Source organism: Leopardus geoffroyi, chromosome D1 (genome assembly GCF_018350155.1).
Source record: "Leopardus geoffroyi isolate Oge1 chromosome D1, O.geoffroyi_Oge1_pat1.0, whole genome shotgun sequence".
NCBI classification, from domain to species: domain Eukaryota; kingdom Metazoa; phylum Chordata; class Mammalia; order Carnivora; family Felidae; genus Leopardus; species Leopardus geoffroyi.
This window is the reverse complement of record NC_059329.1, coordinates 57,533,591-57,557,817: the sequence shown is the minus strand read 5'-3', so window position 1 is coordinate 57,557,817 and position 24,227 is coordinate 57,533,591. Positions and strand designations below refer to the sequence as shown.

Below are 24,227 nucleotides of genomic sequence, written 5' to 3'. Positions count from 1 at the left end.
CACAAACATTAAAAAAATTTAAAAAAAAAATAATGAAGCAGAAGGATAAAATAATTTAAAGCAAGCTGCATGCAAGATGAGACCATTTAATGATTAGAATCAGAATTAAAGAGAGGAAAATAAAGACAGGAGAATGGTCCTATCACTAACAGAAATGAGGAAGTGCAAGTTTAGGGAAGACAGGAAGGACGGACCAGGAATAACAAATATAATATATATTTAACTTTTTACTATGTTAACTGATGCTAAGGTGAATAGACAAATTAGGTCAAATGAAAGAAAGAGAAAAATAAGATGGAAAAAACTTGAATATTAGCTCTTTCTTCTGGGACTTCTGATGAACCAGTTTATGAACATGTTTAGTGAATAATAAGCTAGAATATTCATTTAGGCTGAAAGTAGGTTCTAGGTATGCCATGAATATATTTCAAAAATATGTTCCATTTGGATAGCAAACTTTATGAACCACACAGTAATTAAGATAATAAAAATTACACAGAGACTCATGCTTATAAAGAGGCCTGTTTATTACCGATAACACTTCATTTGCTAAAACCACAAGAAATCCACTCACAAACACTTCAAGTGCAAATTCTCACAGGCAGTACTTATGATACATCCTGGTGTTTTCATTGGGAAAAAAATGAGAAAATGTTGACAGAAACTGTTAAAACAAGGGCACAATTTTGAGCAACTGCTGCACAAGTCAGAAAAATAATTCATTCTTAACTGTATATATTTTATCTGGCATATTCAATGACATAATACAAAGAGTTTATTTTAGCCTAAAACAAAAAGGCCTCACCATATATACAGATGCAAACTCTTGTTTGAGTGCCTCTTTTAAGATATATGATGAATCATAACAGTGGACAAAAATATACCAAATGGTTTCAAATTAGTTGTGACTCACTTGGAAGGTAGCACTATTTAGCTCAAAATGGCACTTATAACCCGTGATATTAAGTCTACATAGATACCTTCTTAGCCTACTTGGCCAGCATCTTGCTTTGAGTGTAAAATACTAGGCATTATATATAATTTGCAAATAGGAATATGCTCTGCTCTCTCAAAAGAAACAGTATTTAAGGGTGTGCATGCTTAATAAAGATTTATCATAAATTCCAGCAATGAGAAATGCTTAAAAAAACTGAATCAGAAAATTAACATTTTTGATTGTTTCTTACTTAAACTATTAGTTTCTTTAAAATACAACCCCCTAATTCCTACTGTCACCAACTAGGCACTCTATAACAGGTACTGTATCTGGGGGGCAGGGGGAGGGTATGAAAAACTAATAAAACATGATCTCTGCTCTCAGGGAGCTGATAGTTGGGTGCTCCTTCTCGGTCAAGAAATGCCAATGAGTTAATGAAAACAAATGGGCCAACACCTCTGACAATATTATATAAGGCTCAGTGGTAACGGAGCTGTTTCAGTTCAGTTTAATTTGGCATTAATACTTTCAAAGTTCAGCTTTTAAAAGGCAGGGAATATCCTAGGTATGTCCTATGTCTATATTTCCCAAAGTCAGTATATGTACCACCAGGCAGATGCGGCAATTGAGGAGGGTAGAGGGGGAAAACTGAGAGGCCGTGTGCTAAATGTGGTGCTCCTTGCCGGCAGCACTGGTTTCTGTGAAGACTGAAGGAATCATCTTTATGTCGAAACAGTTTTATTATGGAGAATGCAAAATTCAACTTACGTTTTTAAGACAGAACACGAAATTTCACGAGTGGTAGACTACTTCAGATTTTGTGCTTGGGCCCCTTCCCCCCACGTATTTATACTCTTCTGCTTTAGGGTGGAAAAATTTGAGAAGCAAACTTTAGATACGTCATTTGCCCTTACCTTTGACACGTTACTCATTCTTATATGTCCTCTTTTTCAAGTACACAGTCTTGAATGAACAAAGAGAAAAGATCATTTAATGAATGTAATAGTATGGTTAATTTTTTAAAGTAACCAATGGAAAACTTTAACTTTGTTTCCACCTGGAACTAAAGAAAATCGTGCTGTGTTAAGTCCTGCAAAGAAAGATCCTCTTCATTCCACCTGGGACTTCTTACGGCTTATGGTAAGATGCTTTGGGGACAAATGTGAAAAAAGATTTCCTCAAATTTTGTGCTTTGGATACCCCAAGTACAAGGAAACCTGAAATAATATGTGAGATCAATTGACCACTCAATTGATTAGTATGACTCTTTCCTCATCAGTTTCTAGAGCAATCTCAGAAAAACAAGTGAACTGTAAAAGGCTATAATAAATTAACATATAGTAGTATCCAGACAGACCAAAAAGGTTATGAAATAGATTTAAAATTACTTCTTACAATGTCTTAAATATTCTCACAATAATAACAAAATAACCAAAAGTCCAAAAAACAGACATAGTTTATGAACACGTTTAAAGCATTCTGAATGAATACAATTAAGATTTCTTATCAGTGAGGTAATAGGGTAATAGCTTTTCACAGTAACAAAATGTGGGAGGGGACCTAGGGAAAAAGGGAGGTAGAGAGAAAAAGGCATAAAATAAATTTATCCAATCAAAATTTGGATTTTTCAAGCATCACAGATATCAGTGGAAAACATCTGAAAGAAATACCAATAGCAGCAATTCATAGTTCATAGAACAATTTCTCCATTAAACTCCAGCTAATACCTTTGTTCGATCAATTCCAGAAGCAACCTCCTTAAGAAATAGGAGGTCTATTTCCTATATAAAGTTATGCCCAGAGTATCCAGTCTTTTTCCACTGGATCCACACTATTATGCCCAGAGTATACAGAGTCTTCCTCTCTGCTGAAGTTAGGACACCCAAATAACAATACAGTTAAAACAAAACCCTCAAATATCCTATAATGCTATATAGTCTTCAAGATGAATAAAATGGTGTTCAAGTCTCACTTATTTGCCAGGTTAAATTAAAAATAATATCCGAGCAGGTCTTTATGCAGTGAATAAAGACTGCACTCATGCGTCTACTACTCAACATATACAAAAACTCTCTTGTGAGCTAAATTCTTCTAGATATGGAGCAAAAACTCAAATGTAACTTTCAGTGCTATGATATCATCATTGTCCCAACCTGAGTTTTAAAAAAAAGTATTGGAAGGAACCTTTAAAATCCATTTAGTACATTCCTTAATATATAAATTTGTTATTTAATTTTTTAAAAAAGATCTTTATTCTTTTTTAGTCTGTCCTCATTGAAGATAGAGAATAGTTTGATATATTCCTTCTTACTTTGAGCCTTTCAATAAAAGATTCAACTAATAACTTAAGAAGACTTATTAAACTATCTCAACAGCTTTCTCCCCTCCAGAGTTAAATGATCTTGATTCTTTGAACTCTTTCTCACAAGTCTTATTTTCCAATTTGTATTATATTCCTTTTTATTTCTGCTATGTCCTCTCCTCCCCAGTTCCCATATGATCCTAAGACACAACATCCTAGCAGGAATTGAATCAGTAAGAGGGGTACTTTTTCTCACCTCCTAAAACTTGGCTTCTTTTTAGTGGTTGCTAATAAAGGAAAGAAAGCAAAAGGTTCGCTATTTGTTCATCATAATAACAAACACAGCTAAATAACTTGCCCACAGCCAGTTTATTCCCTACTTTTTGAGAGGTTAGTTTGCCCTTCACAAGAAGTTGTTCCTGTGCCATCTTATTGACTTTTCTATTGTTTGTTTATTTCTACTGCTTATTTTCAATGTATTCTTTGACCTTGCCCCACTAGTTTATTCCTTTCCCCCAAAACTCTAGAGAAGCCCAGTTTTGATCTATATACTCAAGGAGAATGCATTCATTTTTGTGATATAATTCATAAAGAAAAAGCTAAACAATGTAGAGCCCAAGGCTGAGACTCATGGGCCAGCACCTCTGCCCTTCCTGGTTGACTTGGATTACTGATTTATTCTATTAGGCCACTGTATACGCACTATGTCAAGTTCATGTTAAAATACCATGCTTACATAGACTTGAGAGCTTGGCTAGAATCTAATAATTCCCTCAATCTATACATTTCAGGAACATTTGTAAAATTTTGTTAATTTTAACTTTGGATTTTTAAATTTTTGCGATAACCTAAGCTTTCATAACTTTTCACCTTGATTAAGATGAATTAAACATTGTATTATATTAAAGCACTCAAACTGTTCTCTTTATAATAGAATGACAATCATGACATGGCTTTAGTGATTATGAATGGGCTATCATATCATTTTAGCTTCACTTTGTTCTTCAGTCATGGAAACACAGACACTAAAGCCAAATATACATCTTTTTGATATATATAGCATTGTTTATAATACTTGGCAGAATATAGGCTATCTCCTAAGTTACATTCTACATTCCTTAAAGCCAATAAAGCAAAAAAGTATACACATTTTCCCTAGTGCAAAGCCTTTGAAAACAATGTCATTCAGAAGTATGGTGCTCTACCCTTAGCTAGCTATTACCTACAGTCATACAAGATCTAGCTATAAGAAAGGAAGGAACAAATTAACAATAGTGGCAATACAATAATTTGAAAATTATACTTGGACTATATGGGTTCAACCAAATGTTAGCTGATAGCTGCAATAAACCAAACTGTCATTTAATAAATGTTTAAATTTTATGTTATTATTATTTTTTAGGAAATAAATTCTCTAATACCAGTTATATCCCACTAGCTATTTGTTCAGTATAATTACACACAAGGCCTTGTGATTGTTACCTCTTAACTACAGCACTTGGGTTTAATTATTCTGTGAGTTATATAGGACAGGATACACTTTAAGAAGATTAAACGGTATTTCTCTATTAAGACTTTTTTAGAAGTCTGGGGAATCAACCAAAAGTGACCTTCCAAAATTTTTTTTCATATTGGTAAAGAGTACTCTTGAGATCAGAAATTCTACAGTGGCCAGCAAGATGTAAGAACAAACTGGAATTTAGTTTTAAAACATGTAGTTTTAGTGTTTTCTAACACCTAAAATCTGGATATTTTATTTCTTAGTAAAATTAGCATTACTTCATCTGATAAAGGAATAAATCTACTTATAAAAATGTAATTCCAAAGTTAGACATTTAAATAAATTTAGAGCTCCTTTCTCAGTTCAGATTTTTTTTCTTTACTTGACGGCTGTGATTACTGAGCCTGAATTCTAACATGAAGATCCTTCAGTATGGTTACACTGAGTTTGCTTTTATTAACATTTTTATTTACATTCATAAGATTTTTTTAAAGGGCAAATTTATTTGCTATAGAGGGGAAGCACCTACATAGTTTGGAAGATTTCCTCAACTGTCTGAAAATTGGCTGATTAAATTATATTCAATGCAGGAACACTGTTTTAATTCATACCATACCCTGAGAAGGCACTAAGAAATCTGACAAGAACGAAACCACTAGGAGCATTGCCACTATTGTTTTACGTTCAGTAAACGTCAGAATTTTAAATACGTACAATAAGTTCACACTACATTAAGAGCACCTGAAAAAGAGAAGCTGAAACCACATATTGTAACATCGGTTCTAAGCTAAAAATGCAAATACCCTATTTCAAATACTCTACTTTGTAAGTTAATACCTGTGACATAACAATGACACTTTCCCACAGTATTATGGGAGCAATGCCATTTTCTTGTCAATTTTATAGATTAATTTCCTTAACTAACTCTACAATTATATAGCATTTATCTGCCTTTTTTTTTTTTAAACCGTGCTCTACACAATTATAATATGGAACTAAGCTTAATCACACTTAAATAAGAAAACTCACTTATGTATTGTTTTTTTTTTCTGTTAAAGGAAGAACAACGTGTCACTATAATACTTTTAATGCAATGACTTTTGTTCAAGATTATGAAAAAATTTGAATCATTTCTCTCCAGACCATTGCATTTCAAATTGATAGTTTGTTTAGTCAGCCAACCAAAAGAAAGAAAATAAAAGTAAAAGGATACTTGGCCAGAGGAGATAGGGAGAGAATGCTAATATGATGTCAACACATGGAGTTCTTTGCTGTTCTGTTCCATGTGCCAGTGCAAAGAAATGATGTACTGGTGTGCACTAAGCAGAACGCCAGATCAGTCCATTTTTACTGGGCTCAAGAAAATTCTCAATCAGAGCTTCAATGAGTTTCTTCAATTCCTCTTCTAGTAAGGCAGTGTCACTGAAGAGAAAGATTAAGGGTTTTGAAATTCTTCATTTTCATCACCTTAAAATTCATTTAAATTGTTATAATTTTAAGAGAACATATTCCGGAGAGGATGATCAAACAATTTGTTAACAAAACAGAAGTTCACTCAGTTAAAACAAAACAAGACTAAAGGGGAAACGATCACACACACACAAAACACAATTATCACCAACTGAAGTTGAATTTCACGAAAGGGAGTTCCTTGGTACACAGTACATGGATGAGTTTCGGTAAAGCTACAGATTTCTCCTGAGTTAGGCAATTTAATGGCCTAGAACACCAATACTAGGTGTTATGCTAAAATGGCTTCCTGAAAACTTTGAAGGATACCCAGTAGATATTATGGGATGACATGGCATGATTCAGGTACAGAGGGAGATGTGACTAGAAAAATGAGATGTTTAAAAAATAAATATACACTTACAGGTATGTGCTTCAAAGTCATCACTGCTGTTGCCCAAAAGATTTCCAGGAAAGCCTCTTCTCAACTGACTTCACAATCATTTTTTATTACTTTAATAATCATCCTTTAGTTTTAGCCAAATACAGCATTACCCAGTTTGGTTTCCTTTAAACTCTACTCTGAATGACTTCAGGATGTCTTTTTGCCCCCAAAGGAAATAAAATCTACTCTTAAATGCAAAGACTTAGGAACATACAAAATAATGTACCTCGGACTCTGAAGGCAATTCCAAAAAATCTCCTTCCCAAAAGTATATTAATCAGTGACAAGGTACTACTTTTAGTAAGTTTAAATAGCATTTGAGATGTTTATTAAAGTCAATTTAGTCACAATTCTTACTCTTAAAAGGCAATAAATTAGGCAGATTAAGTCAAATCATATTTGATGTAAAAAATGAATATTCTCGGGGTGCCTGGGTGGCTCAGTTGGTTGAGCATCCATCTCCTGATTTTGGCTCAGGTCATGATCTCAGTTTGTGGGATTGAGCCCCACATGGGGCTCTGTGCACAGAGCCTGCTTGGGATTTTCTCTCCCTCTCTCTCTCTCTCTCTCCCTGCCCTTCCACTGCTCATTCTCTCCCTCCCTCTCTGTCTCTCTCTCAAAATAAAATTAAAAAAAAAATTTTAAAAATGAATATTGTCTGAAAATAAATTATTTGTTCATCATTTCTTTATGTTCAACATATAACAGTTAAAGCTCACATAACCTTCCAGTAATAAAAATTCACTAAAATTTAAAAATTCAATTTCTAAATGATGCAGCTGGTTTGGAAAATAGTCTGACAGTTTCTCTGAAGGTTAAACATAGAACTACCATTTGACTTAGCAATTCTACACCACCTATATACCCAAGTGAAATGAAAACATGTCCACACAAAAATTTTTGCACAAATATTTGTAGCACTGCTATTCATTAAGAGTTAAAATGTGGAAATAACCCAAATGTCCACTGCCTGAAAAATGGATAAAAAAGTTTTATAACCCATACAATAGAATATCATTAGGCCATGAAAACAATTTTTTTTTAAAAAAGGAATAAAGTGCTGATTCATGCAACATGGATGAAACTTGAAAACATTATGTTAAGTAAAAGATGCCAGTCACAAAGGGCTAGATATTGTATGATTCCATTAATATGAAATGTCCACAATAAACTAGTCTATAATGACAGTAGATTGGTGGTCGCCTAGGGTGAAGAGGGTGGGGGATAGCAAGTGACTGTTAATGGGGATGGTGTTTCTTTTTGAGGTGATGAAAATGTTCTAAAATTGTTAGTAAAAAAAAAAAAATGATTGTGGCAAACCATAAGAGACTCTTAAATACAGAGGACAAATTGAGGGTTGATGAGGGTGGGGAAAACAGATGATGGGTATTAAGGAGGGCACTTGTTGGGATGAGAACTGGGTGTTATACATGATGAATCATCGGAATCTACTGAAGCCAAGACTACACTGTTATGTTAGCTAATTTGAGAATAAAAAAAAAAAAAAGAATACATGGAGAAAAAAATTGTAATGATTGCACAACATACTAAAAACCACTGAATTGTACACTTTGAATGGGTAAACTGTACAGTATGTGAATTGTATCTCAATAAACTTTATATATGTGCACATATGTGTGTGTGTATATATATATATATATATATATATATATATATATATATATACATTTAAAAAATCAATTCTCACCTCTGCTCTGGTGATGCACACATCTCTGCGTAATACTTTATCTTGGGTTCTGTCCCGCTTGTCCGAAGAGTAGCCACACAGCCATTTTGAAAAGTAAATGTAATCATTTGGCTGTTTTTACTCACAGGCAGCACCTATGCACAATTTTAACAACAGCTTAGTTACACTCAGTACCTTTTTCATTTTCAAGAGTTGTAAAACATACGCTACTTATATGAGGTATCTGAAGGAGTCAAATTCATAGAAACAGAAAGTAGAAGGCTGTTGGCAAGGGCTGGTGGGGGGCGGGGGCAGTTGTTTAATGGTATGGGGTTTCAGTTTAGCAAGATGAAAAAGTTCTGGAGATTTGTTGGAAAATAATGCAGATATAGTTAACACTGCTGGGCCTGCATGCTTAAACAGTTACGGTGGTATCTATTATGTTATGTGTTTTTTACAGCTGAAGATATTTGTAAAAGAAGTATAAAATACAAAAGGAGAGTACATACATAATAATTTATAAATATACCATGTACTTAACATTTATAATAGTACAGGCATTGGGTTACATACATGGTCTCTAGGCCTCAAGAATAATCTTCCAAAGTAAATATTACTTCCAATTTACCGACAAGTTTCAAAAAGAGTAAACAACCTAGTCGAGGTAATCAGCTAAAGTGGCAGAGCAAGAAGCTGAGGCCAGGCCTATTTGTATCAAAGTCCAAACTGCCTCTACGTTTGCAAAGTGCTTTACAATTTCAAAGCACTTTCACAGTTTATCGATAGCTTCCAAAGCAGAGTGCCCATATCCTAGAGGACAGGCCAAATAACCTACTGGGGTACAAAAAAATTGTATACTTTTTATGTAAAAGTTAAAAAAAGAAATAAAGCTTTACTTTTGACATTGAACACATGGATTAACACTTGTACTCTTCCTGGACCACAGATCTGTCTATGAAGGTATCTTGGGGGACCTGTGGGGGTTGTACTGTGACATGGGTTTGACAGTGGTGCCTTTCACCAGGTGTCCTGAGCCTGGTCCTCTCCGTGAAACCCCTCCCTCAGTGGTATTACCATACACCGGTTGCTTAAAACAGTCACCTTCTGGGGTTCCTGGGTGGCTCGGTCGGTTAAATGTCCAACTTTGGCTCAGGTCATGATCTTGCAGTTCATGAGTTTGAGAACCACAATGGGCTCTGTGCTGACAGCTCAGAGCCTAGAGCCTGCTTCAGATTCTGTGTCTCCCTCTCTCTCTGCCCCTCCCCTGCTCACACTCTGTCTCTCTCTCTCTCTCTCTCAAAAATAAATAAACATTACAAAAAATTAAAAAAAAAAACAGACACCTTCTTCTCCTCTTTTTCACTCACAGACCATCAATTAGCAAGTCCTGTGTATTCTACTTCACCCAACTTTCTATCTCCACTGCTACTATATTAAATTTAGGGGCACCTGGGTGGCTCAGTCAGTTAGGCATCCAACTTTGGTTTAGGTCACGATCTCATGGTTCGTGAGTTCGAGCCCAGCATCAGACTCTTCTGCTGTCAGCATGGAGCCGCTTCAGATCCTCTGCCCCCCTCCTCTCTCTGCCCCTACCCCACTCTCAATCTCTCTCTCAAAAGTAATAAACAGGGGCGCCTGGGTGGCGCAGTCGGTTAAGCGCCCGACTTCAGCCAGGTCACGATCTCGCGGTCCGTGAGTTCGAGCCCCGCGTCGGGCTCTGGGCTGATGGCTCAGAGCCTGGAGCCTGTTTCCGATTCTGTGTCTCCCTCTCTCTCTGCCCCTCCCCCGTTCATGCTCTGTCTCTCTCTGTCCCAAAAATAAATAAACGTTGAAAAAAAAATTAAAAAAAAAAAAAAAAAAAGTAATAAACATAAAAAAAATTCAGGCTCCCATCATCTCTCAGCTTGATTACTGAAACAGCATATGAACTGATCTTCCCGCCTGGGAGTTTGTCTCTCTCTAACCCACACACCGCACAGGCCATTCTGCCTCAAACTCCACACTACCACTACAGTTGTAGAGAACTCCTTGTGGTTCTATGAAGGAGAACATGCCTTCTCACCTCCAGATCTAGCACCTGCTGCTCCGTTTGCCTGAACACCCACTGTTCCTCCTACATCTGGATCACTCCCACTCTTACTCAGCTCCCAAAAGTCCTCTAGAATGTATTCCATAAGCCTCCCAAATCCGAGCAGGGGTCCTTCCTATGCTCTTCTATGGCACCTTATGCACCCCCGGTTGCATTTGTCATGTTGTAATCAGTTTCCTTCCATTTCCCCACTAGACTCTTGAGTGTAGAAACAGAGCCTTTGTCATTGCTCTATCTCCAGTGTGTCTGTACCTGTAGCACCAAAGGATTCTGATAAATGCCTACTGAACATACACATGAATATCAATCTGAAATGTGAAGAAAAACCTAACAAAGTCTTTGACACTTACTAAGTGACCTTAGGGGATTAACAACATCTATAGCACCTGCCTTATAAAATTGTTGTAAGCATCTGCAGAGAACACACAGAAAAGTACTTTGAATAATGAATATCATAAAGCTTAAAGGGGGTTAATAGGAAAAAAAGCATCACAACAAGAACTACTCTGAGCACAGCAACAGTAGTGAAATAAAAAGAAGCAAAAAATTTGGTTCTTCTCTTCAAGTAGTTTACAAAGACAGAAAAATAGATACACACATCCTTGCACATATACAGAATACCAACAACTGGGAACCAATATTTGCTGACCAGATGAATATACACACATAAAAGGATTATGAGCTATATTATACACAAGAAGTTGCAGATTTCCCAAAATATATTATGCCCCTAGCAACTTGAGATATCAGGACATTATAAATGGAAATTTAGCCTAATAACCATAACAATAACCAAATACATATGATCAGCAATCTATAGCATTTAAATATTTGTTGAGCACCTACCACGTAGGCAGGAGCCTTGAGAGGCACAGAGGTGTATCAGAAATGGATCTGCCATGTACAACACAATGATAAAATAGAAAGTGATAAGTGACAAGAGGAAGGCACCATATATAATGAAACCTCAGGAGGAAGATATCTAATTTTGGGACCTGGAGGGTATGTGGAGGAGGTGACATTTGTCTGAAATCTTAAATAATGGCTAAGGTGTGGACCTGCAGCAATAGGAAGGAAACAAAGACTGAGGAAATAGCTTGAGCAAGAAGAGAAATTTTTAATAAAAATGTATGCATGTAAGAAACTATTAAGTTGTTCTATTTGGCTACAGGTATAGGGAATAAGGTCGAAAAGGGAAGTTGCAAATAGAAGGGGGTTAATTGTGAACTTTGAAATAACAGGCTTTTAGACTTTATTTTCAGCATTATATAGCATCATCACACATTCTCCCTCTCTCCTTCCCTTTCTCTTTTTGTCTAATTCTCTTTCCCATCTCCCCACATGGAGAAAGAGGAGGACAGGACCAGAGGCAGGGAGGCTCTGGGATTACAACTGCTCTGAAGATGGGGCACCTCGGTGGCTCAGTCGGTTAAGCGTCAGACTTCGGCTCAGGTCATGACCTCACGGTTCGTGAGTTTGAGCTCCGCGTCAGGCTCTGTGCTGACAGCTCAGAGCCTGGAGTCTGCTTTGGATTCTGTGTCTCTCTCTCTCTCTCTCTGCCCCTTCTTGGCTCACACTCTGTCTCTCTCTCTCAAAAATAAACATTAAAAAAAACAAAAAAAAATTGAAAAAAAAAACTGCTCTGAAGAAAAACAATGAATCCCCTAGTTTCAAGACACTCACAGGCTTGAACTTCCACCATTTCACTATAGTACGAAGTACTACAAATTGTTAAAAAACTTAAAAAAATATATATGGGTACTTACTGATTTCTTATTAGGCTGGCTGCTGTCATATCCAGTGGTAACATCCCGTATGTGCAATATAGCAAATGTCCCACAAAATTTTGGATATTCTTTTGGAGAATCAAAATTGCGAAGCCTTTCAAATATACTTTTGATGGTAATCGGATCATAACACAAGAAATAGGACGTTTTTGAAATGTGATAACCATATCTGCACAAAAATTTAAAGTGTTAAAATCAGATGTCAGATAACTCTTCAGGAAAGTACATATTAAAGATAAGCCTATTATTGTATTATGTAGAAAGTGGAAGTCTTTAGTTCAGTTTTAGAACTTTTTAAAAAGGATTGGCTATTTTCAAAACCAAATTTAGAAATCTAAAAGGAGAACCAAAAAATTGAGAAATTTAGCAATTGAAACTAGAAATTCATAATAACATAACTTACTTTTCATAAACCTTAATCAGTTGTTGTTTCAATGTTATGTTCATGGTTTCCAGGTAAGCTGCCATCTCAGCAACAACAACGGCTGCACTCACCCCATCTTTGTCCAAAACTGAAGTTCCACACAGAAAACCTGAGAATTAAAACACATTTTTGAAAAAAGGGGAAAACTTAAGCCTATAATAATTTCAATAGTTTTAGTGGTGCCTGGGTGGCTCAGTGGTTAAGCATCCAACTCTTGGTTTCGGCTTAAGTCATGATCTCATGGTTTCATGGGTTCGAGCCCCACATCTGGCTCCACGCTGATGGTATGGAGCCTGCTTGGGATTCTCCCTCTCTCTCTTCCCCTCTGCACTCATGCTGTCCCTCTTTCAAAATAAATAAATAAACTTGAAAAAAATAATTTCCAGGGGCGCCTGGGTGGCTCAGTTGGTTGAGCGTCCGACTTCGGCTCAGGTCATGATCTCACAGTCCGTGAGTTCGAGCCCCGTGTCAGGCTTTGTGCTGACAGCTCAGAGCCTGAAGCCTGCTTTGGATTCTGTGTCTCCCTCTCTCTGCCCCTCCTCTGCTCATGCTCTGTCTCACTCTCTCTCAAAAATAAACATTAAAAAAAATTAAAAATACTAATTTCAATAGTTTTATTTCTTCAGAAGAACAAATGAATTTAAGAGCCTAGTAATAGATGATACCCCGTGATACTGAAGGTATTTAGGGAATTTTTAAGGGTCTTTTTTTCCCACGATGAAAAATGCAGCCACATATTTCTGAGTTCTCTATGGTTTTTACAACACAAAATGCAAAACCAGAAGACAAAAACTCCTCTCCATAGAATTACTATATTTAAAAAGATGCTTTCATTCAAATTTCAAAGATTTTAATATTTACTACATACCAATTGACTCCTCAAATGCAAAAAGGACTTCTTTCCCATTTTCCAGGAGGTCTTTTATCCTACATCCAATCCATTTAAAACCTGGTAATGTTTCCTGAAATGCACAGAAGGCCACTCTAGTTAAGTGACTCCTCATAAAAATATAGTAAAGCCTATTGCTAAACGCACATAACACTCTCATAGTGATCTTCTGTTACAGTGTTTGGTCCACACAGATTTATAAAGTGGTAAGCATACAGCCAGGAAATGCTTGGATTCACATTGCCACGACTGATAAACTACTATTCATTGAGCACACAAATAGGTGATTTGCACCAAATACAGTCCAGCAGTTAAAAGTGGTGATACAGATAGTCACAAAGTAACATAAATACACACATCTATTATGATCACTATTTATCAAGCACTGTTAACGGGTGCTCTATATCACTGTCTTTTTAAATGCTTACAAAAACTCTGTTGCTGAAATAGAGGCTCAGTAAATTTGCCCAAGATTATGCCGTATATGAGATAGAGCCAGGATTCAATTACACTACTTCTCAGAAACTGTCTTTTAGGCTGTATTATAGGTACTAATATAAGAGCACCCTACGAAGGGTGTGATTTAGTCCCCTTGAATAATTGAAGGCCATAAAGCTTTTTAATGATGCACTTACAACATTATCACTGCATATGCTTGAACCAAGTGTTCCTTAGTATAATACCATGGCCTAAATAAACCCAAGAGAGTTACTGAGCCCTTCTTTGGTAATTAGATTCAAGGACTTTTCATCTGATGAGCTACTGTTCACTTTAAAGACATGAACTGTCTGGGGTGCCTGGGTGGCTCAGTCAGTTGAGCATCCGACTTCAGCTCAAGTCATGATCTTGTTGTTCCCGAGTTCAAGCCCCACATCGGGCTTTGTGCTGGTGGCTCAGAACCTGGAGCCTGTTTCAGATTCTATGTCTCCCTCTCTCTCTGCCCCTCCCCCATGCATGCTCTGTCTCTCTCTCTCTCTCTCTCTATCAAAAATAAATAAAACATGGGGCGCCTGGGTGGCGCAGTCGGTTAGGCGTCCGACTTCAGCCAGGTCACGATCTCGCGGTCCGTGAGTTCGAGCCCCGCATCAGGCTCTGGGCTGATGGCTCAGAGCCTGGAGCCTGTTTCCGATTCTGTGTCTCCCTCTCTCTCTGCCCCTCCCCTGTTCATGCTCTGTCTCTCTCTGTCCCAAAAATGAATAAACATTGAAAAAAAAATTAAAAAAAAAAAATAATAAATAAATAAAACATTAAAAAAAAAATAAAGACATGAACTGTTTTATGGGGCGCCTGGGTGGCTCAGTGGGTTAAGCATCCAACTTCAGCTCTGGTCATGAACTCGCGGTTGGTGAGTTTGAGCCCTGCATCAGGCTCTGTGCTGACAGCTCAGAGCCTGGAGCCTGCTTCAGATTCTGTGTCTCCCTCTCTGTCTGTTTTTCCCCTGCTTGCACTCTGTTGCTCTCTCTCAAAAATAAATAAAGATTAAAAAAAAAAAAAAAAAGACGTGAACTGTTTTAGAGTCAACAGAAAGAGCATGTGATAGACACTGATTCTAGAGCTGACCATTACTAGCTTATGATTCCCAATTCACCTCTCTACTTCCTCAGTGGGAAAAAATAAAAGCCAAAAACCTCTGCTACCTCCTTACATACAACAACACAAGGAAGCAAATTTATAATATTGGTCTCCAGAATCAGGTTCTTTTTTCTCTTTTGTGCTCATTGTATGTTGTTTTTGCCATAGATATTAACAAGGAGAATGTTAACAATATAATTCAGAATCTCAAGCTTGAATAAATTTTCAATTTCTGCTCTTTTGCTGTTTGTATTTCTTTAAAAGCCTGAGAATGAAAGTTCCATTTCATTAAAACAGGTATAATTTTATTTTATTCAGCCAATTAATGTTAAGACCTGTAGCTTGGCTGTGGCAAAAAAAAAAAAAAGGCCCAGAGGTGACATTTACACTGACATTTTGGCAAAGATGGCAGAGGAAAAGCAATTTAATTGGCATCAGTCTCAGAAGCTCTAAAAACTGTCAGCTTAACTGCCTGAGACTCACAGAGGTTACAGATCTGTGCTGAGAGTGAGTCATTATTTGTTTTTTTGGATGGAGAATCATTGGGTCTTCATTTACAACTTAGAAGACTGCTTTAATTTTCTCAAGACTGAACCTGAAGAGCCTAAACAGTGGTCGATGATACCTACAATTTTTTGGAATGGAGTTTATGCTACTGATGAGGTCACTAGGAGCAAGATTTTCTCAGTATGAAAACCAAGTATTGTTGTATGAAATAATAAGCATTAATTCAATTTTTAAAGAACATCCTATCTTAGTTCCAGAAATTCACATACTGGATGAACTTGGCTTAAGGTGTCTGAATTGTCAAAAGATGAGCAAATTTTAACAGAATTAGAAAAAAGGGGGGATTATAAGTCAAACCAATAAAAGTCAGTTTTAGTGGGGAGGTGAATTTAATGTATAGAAATTGATTTAGAGGGGCACCTGGGTGGCTCAGTTGGTTAAGCATCCGACCCTTGATTTCAGGTCAGGTCATGATTTCATAGTTTGTGAGTCTGAGCTCTGCATTAGGCTCTGTGCTGATTGCTCAGAGCCTGCTTCAGATTCTCTCTCTCCCTCTCTCTCTTTGCCCCTCCCCCAGCTCGTGCTCTCTATCTCAAAATAAATAAACTTGAAAAAATTGTCAGATTAATGGGTTTAAGTAATAGCTCATGTAATTTTAAAAAAGAAATTGATTTAGAAAAGTAGCACACAGATATTATCTTTTCTTACTTCAAAATGAAATCCTTCTTCAAGTGCAATTGCCTTCAAAATTTTGGAAGAGACTGTGGTGGCTAACATATAAACGTTCTTCACATCAGCATTTCTTGATTTATTTTTCTTCCAGCAGTCAAACATCCACCACCCAAACAAAGCTGCCAACTCATTCCCTGTGAAAACTTTCCAATGACCACTGGAGAGAGAATGAAAATTCAGTTCAACACTTTTATAACTTCTTATTAAAATTTCTTGACCCTAAGACATACAAACAAATTACCATCCTTCACATAGGAAAACCCAAGAACTATTATATGAGATTTTTGAGAAAACATTTAGTACCATTTCTACCTCACCAGGGGTGAACTTTGGGTAGAAATGGCAGCAATGTCTGCTGAAAAATTATTACATTGTAACTTTTATTCTCTTACTTAATGAGAGAAAAATTTAGAATATGATATCCTGTCTGTGTAAGGACATTTGTCACAACATTATAATGATAAAAATCCACAGCAACCCAAAGGACCAAGATTAGAAAATGATTGTATTCATAAAGCAATCTGTTGGGGTATTATTCCATTTTAAGAATTAATATTTTAAGGGGTTCCTGGGTGGCTCAGTTGGTTAAGCGTCTGACTTTGGCTCAGGTCATGATCTTATGGTTCGTGGCTTGAGGTCCTGCATCGGGCTCTGTGCTGACAGCTCAGAGCCTGGAGCCTGCTCCAGATTCTGTTTCCCTCTCTCTTTGCCCCTCCCCAACTTGTTCTCTCCCTCTCTCTCTCTCTCTCTCTCTCTCTCTCTCAAAAATAAAAATAAACATTAAAAAATTTAAAGAAAAGAATATTTTAAGCAATATTTAAGGACTGAAGAGTGTTCATAGTTCAATATTAAGTGGAAGACAATGAAAATATTAAAATATATATAGTATAATAACAATTTTATAGAAACAATTATAGCATATCTCAAATATCTGAGTAGAAAAAATATAGAAAGGAAATGGCAAAATATCAACCTAAGGGTTATCTTTGGATAGTGGGCTTCTGGGAGATTTATTTTCTTATTGTTATTATTTCCGATGAGCCTGTAAGACTTAAAATCAAAAACTGTTTTTCAAAGTTTCAAGCTTTGAATTAAATAACAGGCTTTACTTACTTCTCCTGAAGTTCTGCCACTGCCAGTCGGTCTGCATCAGGATCTGTGGCTAGTACTACCCGGGCATTTTCTCTCTCTGCCAGTCTCAAAGAAAGTTCCTGAAACAGCCAAATCATTGGATTTTATTGAAGATGTTAAATTCATTTAATTTCTAAATGGAGGGATGATGTTGATATAAATTTTAGAAGGAATATAAGTTTGGCCAAATTTAAGATAAGCCTAGGGGCTCCTGGGCTCCTGGGCGGCTAAGTCGGTTAAGTGTCTGACTCTTGATCTTGGCTCAGGTCATGATCTCCTGGTTTGTGAGACTGAGCCCCGCATCAGGCTCTGTGCAGATGGTATAGAGGCTGCTTCGGATTCTCACTCTGCGCCTCCCTCTCTCTCTCAAAATAAAAAAATAAACTTAAAAAAAAAAAAAGCCTAGAAGTAGAAATATCCACTATAGAGATTTCAAATAAAACAGAATATATGGCTCCAATATAATTTAAATTATGTAAAGTAAGATGGTATCTACTTTTGTAAGTAATCATTGAATTGTCAAATGAGTTCTATCTATTTGATGAAGTTTAACACACTCATAATAATTTAAATAAAGAAAAAAAATACCAGCACAGATTCTCCTTCTTCAGGATTTGGGCATTTAACAGTAGAAAAGTCTGGATCAGGATCTTTTTGTTCTGGTACTGGAATAGGAGGCTTAAAACCAAACACTTGAAAAGCCAGCTGCACATAGTCATGTCCGACCCCATGAAAAGATGTATGTACAAATTTCAAGGTGGTCTTTGAATTTAATTCCCTGTAAAGGAAAAGAATTATTCAGTCAATATCACAAAACTTGGTACTTGTGGTATAATTAAAATAAGTTAGAGAAAAAGCTAAAATCTATTTTTTAGGATAAAGCAAATAAACTCAGCAAGCCAGGATGCTTTCTAGCAGTAGTGTTAGCTATTTATGGAATAGTAAGAAAATATGGAAGGCAAAATCAAATTTTAGAAGAAATTTCCTGATCTCATACAGAGAATACATATATTTAGCTATAATTTTTAATGGCTTTATGAGGAAGCAATTAATATACTATACAATTCTTCTATTAAAATGTACAATTTAATGGCTTTTACTACGTTCAGTTATTCAAACATTACCCTAATCAATTTTAGGACATTCTCATTACCCCAGAAAGAAATTGTGTACCCCAGAGCCACCACCCCCTAACGCTCCCATTCCTCCCAGCCATAGGCAATCACTAATATACTTTCTGTTTCTGTCTCTACAGATTTGCCTTCTCTGGACATTTCCTATAAATGGAATCATACAGTATGTGGTCCTTTGTGACTGGCTTCTTTCACTTTGCATGTTTTCAAAGTTTATCCATGTTGTGGTATGCATCAATATTTCTTTTTACAGCTGAATGATATTTTGTTGTACGGATATACCATAGTTTATTTATCCATTCATTAGTTGATGGATATTTGGGTTATTTTCACCTTTTAACTATGATGAATAGTGCTATTTAGCTATATTCTTCATATAATCCATAGCCAACACATTTTTATCCCTATTTCTTTCCTTTATTTATCTTATTGTATGGTAATACTATCCTACATTCCCCCCGTAGATACCTGTGAAAACAGATCTTTTTAAGATCTTCCATGTATCTTCTGCAAATGTCCTGCAGAGGATCTCTCTTCAGTGGGCTGGTATCCACTAAATTATCATTCCAGGAACCATTCCAAGGTTCCACACATTCTTCTATACATTTCAGAATTTCTTTGTCATGAGGAGATGTGATCTGGGCACCAGTTTCCCAATAAACCTAGTTGATAGGTAAATACAGCTATAATTACTTGAAATGTAGGCCAGATATTTTTTGCTACAGTAGAGATCTTTGGCTTTATAAAGAACCATACCAAATTAATCAAGTAGAAACTGTCAACATGGGACTAAAGTAATATGAAAGGATGTTGATGATAAAGATTCCTCAGGGACTCGTTAATAAAATGATCATGTATTATTTTCTCTTTTAGAAGTACACTTTAATAACAATACAAGTAAAATATAATCAGGGCACCATTATGACAACATATTAATGCATACATATACCATAGTATTCAATCATACTCTTAGATCTATAACTATATACTACAGATAATCTAAGAAATTATGGGATATCCATAAACTTTGACACTATAAAATTTTAGCATTATAAAGTAGTTCTGTGATAAAGAAGAAATTATCAGCTATAAATTAAAGTAGAATTTATGTCACACCAGATAAAGTCTAGATCAGGAAAGATAACTAACATGTTAATTACTGCATATACATTTCAGTATATGTGTTTCCAGTATTAATCAAAATACATTTCATTAAGCTGTCAGTTTGTCAAGTGGCTTGATCAACAAGAAATTAGGAACAGTTAACAAAAAAGCAAGAAAATGTATTTCTATAATTCATAGGATCTCAAAGTTAGAAGGGACTCTGCTTAGAAAATATCTATACTGACTTCTACCATATATATGACAAGACTACCCTCTTTTGCATCCTGAATGATGAAAAGAATACATTTGAATATAAACTATGTACGAAGCTCTGTGCCAAACAATATGGTAGGCTAGATGAAAATTCTCACAATATAAACACCTTAAAATGTTAGCTAAAGTTGGAAAAACATTATCTAAAATGTATAGCTTAGTTCATAAGAAGAAAAGGGAAAACTCCAGGCAATGGGAAAAAAGGAAAGAATTGAACACCAGAGTGATGAGGCTGTGAGCTAATGCTGTGACTGCCTGGGCTTTGGGAACTATTTCCCTGGTTCTTGAGTTGTAACACCCATGTGGAAGGCAGGAAATTTGAGACCTGAGACTCCCCTCCCACCCCTTGTGATCAGTAGAATTACAGTATAGAGGCTCTGCCCACTATTCTAGAAAGGTGATGAGGAAGCATGTCTATTCTTCTGGGTATGAAAACACTTTCAAATCTGAGGTCTAAATTAACACAGAAATTGCTCCCCATCAGCGAAACTCCTGAGGATTCTAAAGAAATTAAAAAAACAATACCAAAAACTAATCTGAGTGATCCTCCCACAGTCCAAGCCATAAAAAAGATTCTATCCATAGCCTATATCCATAGCTTTCAGAAACTCACCATAAAAATTTATAAAACATGACAAAAAGCTCCTGGCCTTTCTCCTTGCCCATTTCTTCTTGCCTTTGTATATGGATGTGATGCCTAGAGTTACAACCATTATATGATGTCCACACTGGTGAGAAAGGCCAAAAAACTGCAGAAATGCCAGGCCCAACAACACTGAGCTACAGAACCCTGCCAGTAGCCACCTACCTTTGGACTTTATGTCTGAAAAATAAACTCCTCTCAGCTTAAACCATTTTTGTGGGTTTTCTGAATCTATAGCAGAAAGTATCCGTATTTGATTCAATAACAGAAGAATCCATGCAACAAAGTATACCCAGGAACAAACTTCAAAAGAAATATGAAAAATCTATCAAAAATATTTAAGGGGTGCCTGAGTCAGTTAAGTGTCTGACTCTTGGTTTCAGCTCAGGTCATGATCTCACAGTTTTGTGGGTTCAAGCCTCACATCGGGCTCTGTGCTGACAGCATGGAATCTGCTTGGGACTCTCTCTCTTCCTCCCTTTCAGCCCCTCTCCCACTTGCCCTGTCTCTCTCAAAATAAATAGACAAATTTAAAAAAATATTTAAAATGTTACTAGAGTATATAATAGAAGTCTTGAAAGAACCGAAAGATACATCCTGTTCATGAATAAGAGACTCAATAAAAATTGTAAAAACAATGAAGCTTCCTAAATTAATCTACAAATGAAATATGATACCAATAAAAATGTCAAAATAATTTTTTCCCAAGTGGAAAAAATATAATACCACGCATGGAAAATATAAATAAAGTCAAAAGGCAAATGATGATATGGGGGAAAATACCTGCAAAACAGATGACCAAGAGCTATTTTTCACATATAAAGAGTTCCCAAAAATCACTAAGAAGAAGAGCAATTACCCAAGAGAAAAATGGACAAAACCTTTAACAGACTTCTCAGGAAATGGAACACAAATATCATGTAAATAAGTGAAAAGATGCTCAACCTCACTCACAGAACAGGTGCAGATTAAACCTAACATTTTCACCTGATTGGTAAAGACCAAAACGTTTGATAATATGAAAGGTATACATTGTTAGAGTATCAATTGGTACAACCACCTTGAGTAGAGAATGACAAATTTTCTTTCATATCCCTTTGACTCAAAAATTTCACTTCCAGAATTTATCCTATAGATCAACAGTGTCATAGAAATATAAAGTCAGCCACAAATGCAAGCCCACTTATGTAATTTAAAATTTTCTAGTAACCACATTAAAAAAGAGAAAAAGGAAGAGGTAAAATTGACTGTAATATGCTTTATATAACCCAATATATCCAAAATATTATCATTTCAACATGTAATCAATATAAAATTAATTAAACATCTTACATTCTTTTTTCCTACTATGCCTTTGAAATCCGGTGTGTATTTTACACTTTCAGTGTATCTTAGTTCATACTAGTCGTATTTTAAATGTTCAAAAGCCATAGGTGGCTAGTGGCTACAATATTGGACAATGCAGCTGTAAGATGATAAGAATAAAAGCAATTGGGGCACCGGGGTGGCTCAGTCGGTTTTGGGCCCAATTTCGGCTCAGGGCATGATCTCATGGTTCACGGGTTTGATCTCTGCATTGGGCTCTGCACTAACAGTGTGGAGCCTGCTTGGGGTTCTCTGTCTCCCTCTCTCTCTGTTCGCCCCCGTTCATGTTCTCTCTAATACATAAACATTAAAAATTAAAAAAAAAAAAGAATAGATGCAACAGCTAACATTTATTGAGCATTTATTGGAGCCAGACACTATACTAGGCATTTTGCATGCAGTATCTCCTTTAATCATCACTCTCACCCTATGACATTGGTTCTATTATTCCCCCTAGTTTGCAGATGGGGAAACTAAAGCACAGAGAAAAGAACTTGCCTGGGGTCACAAAGCTTCTGAGTGGCAGAGGCAGGTTTTAAACCCAACCCATAGTCTTAACCCCTATTCTAAATAGATCTACCCTATGACCCAGCAATAGCACTGCTAGGAATTTACCCAAGGGATACAGGAGTGCTGATGCACAGCGGCACTTGTACCCCAATGTTTATAGCAGCACTTTCAACAATAGCCAAATTATGGAAAGAGCCTAAATGTCCATCAACTGATGAACGGATAAAGAAATTGTGGTTTATATACACAATGGAATACTACTTGGCAATGAGAAAGAATCAAATATGGCCTTTTGTAGCAACGTGGATGGAACTGGAGAGTGTTATGCTAAGTGAAATAAGTCATACAGAGCAAGACAGATACCATATGTTTTCACTCTTCCTGAGAAACTTAACAGAAGACCATGGGGGAGGGGAAGGAAAAAAAAAGTTAGAGAGGGAGGGAGGCAAACCATAAGAGACTCTTAAAAACTGAGAACAAACTGAGGGTTGATGGGGGGTGGGAGGGAGGGAAAGTGGGTGATGGGCATTGAGGAGGGCACCTGTTGGGATGAGCACTGGGTGTTGTATGGAAACCAATTTGACAATAAATTTCGTATTAAAAAAAACAACTATTCTATACTGACTATGCAAATCTACTTAAACATATGAACAAAGACATATGTAGAACATTCTTTGTAGCACTGTTTATGAGTAGCAGAAGATCAGAAACAAATGAAATGTTCCTCAACAGAGGACTGGTCAAATAAACCAGGATTCGTTTATACAGATTTTTAAAGAGGAATAAGGCAGACCTATCTACCTATCAATTGATCAACTGAGAGAATGATCTCTAAGACTGTTTCATGCTGTTGTGTGAAAAACAGCAAGGTGTAGAACACTATATAGTACTCTCCCATTTATGGAAAAAAATGTGGGAGTGACAAATACATATACAATTATACATGCATAGACAATCTCTGGGAGGAAACAAAACCAGAAACAATATTTGCTTCTGAATAGGGGTACTGGGGGAAAGAAATGGGAGAGGTACTTTTGGCTGTTTAACTTTTTACACTGTTTAACTTTTATCCTTTTTATATCGTGCTTATATTTTAAGGAAAAAAATATTTGAGGCTCTACTATGTGACAAATACGTTCACCAGGAATGACTACCATAACAGGTGAAGTCCTTCCACCCCTGAGCTTATATTGGGGAAGAGGGTTGGGGAAGGTCAAACAAGTCAATAAAGAAGCAATTCATCCTAAAGAAAGCAGATAATCAGATACAGTGATAAGTTCTGTAAAGGAAATAAACAAGATGATGAGAAAGTCACTGAGGGAAGTCACTTCAGATAAGATGGCTTGGGAAGGTCTCTTCAAGGAAATAACATGTGGGCAGGAATCTGAAGGATGAAAATAAGCAAATCTGCAAGATTAAGGAAGAGCAATCCAAACAGAGGAAAAAATAATTACAGAGGCTCAGAGGTGGGAAAGGCTTTGGTATACTGGAGGACCAAAGGAACAGAAAGAAACAGTAGTGTGAGTGGAATGTAGTGAACACAGGAGAGGAATGAATGAAATGAGGTTGAAGAGGTAGGCAGGAGACAGAGTCCTGGAAACCCCAAGGTAAGGAGTGTGGATTTTATTTGAAGAGTGAGAAGCCACTGGAGAATTTTAAGAAGGAAAGTAACATGACCTTTTCATATTAAAAAAAAATCATCTGCTTGCTTGGTGGAAAATGGATTTCAGGGAGAACAACGGGACCA

The 24,227-nt window shown here is 36.4% G+C and overlaps 1 protein-coding gene across 1 annotated transcript in view; it reads right to left on the bottom strand.

Annotated features, from left to right (window-relative positions):
• Positions 1–503: 503 nt before the first annotated feature.
• Positions 504–24,227, bottom strand: part of PGM2L1 (phosphoglucomutase 2 like 1) — a 50,009-nt gene continuing 26,285 nt past the window's right edge. The window contains exons 6-14 of the mRNA XM_045484046.1: positions 19,054–19,247; positions 18,041–18,230; positions 17,435–17,532; positions 16,298–16,478; positions 13,490–13,583; positions 12,601–12,730; positions 12,177–12,366; positions 8,343–8,476; positions 504–6,162 (exon numbers count right to left, since the gene is read on the bottom strand). Coding sequence (XP_045340002.1) covers positions 6,060–6,162; positions 8,343–8,476; positions 12,177–12,366; positions 12,601–12,730; positions 13,490–13,583; positions 16,298–16,478; positions 17,435–17,532; positions 18,041–18,230; positions 19,054–19,247 — 1,314 coding nt within the window. The 3' untranslated portion in view covers positions 504–6,059. The remainder of the gene's footprint in view (positions 6,163–8,342; positions 8,477–12,176; positions 12,367–12,600; positions 12,731–13,489; positions 13,584–16,297; positions 16,479–17,434; positions 17,533–18,040; positions 18,231–19,053; positions 19,248–24,227) is intronic.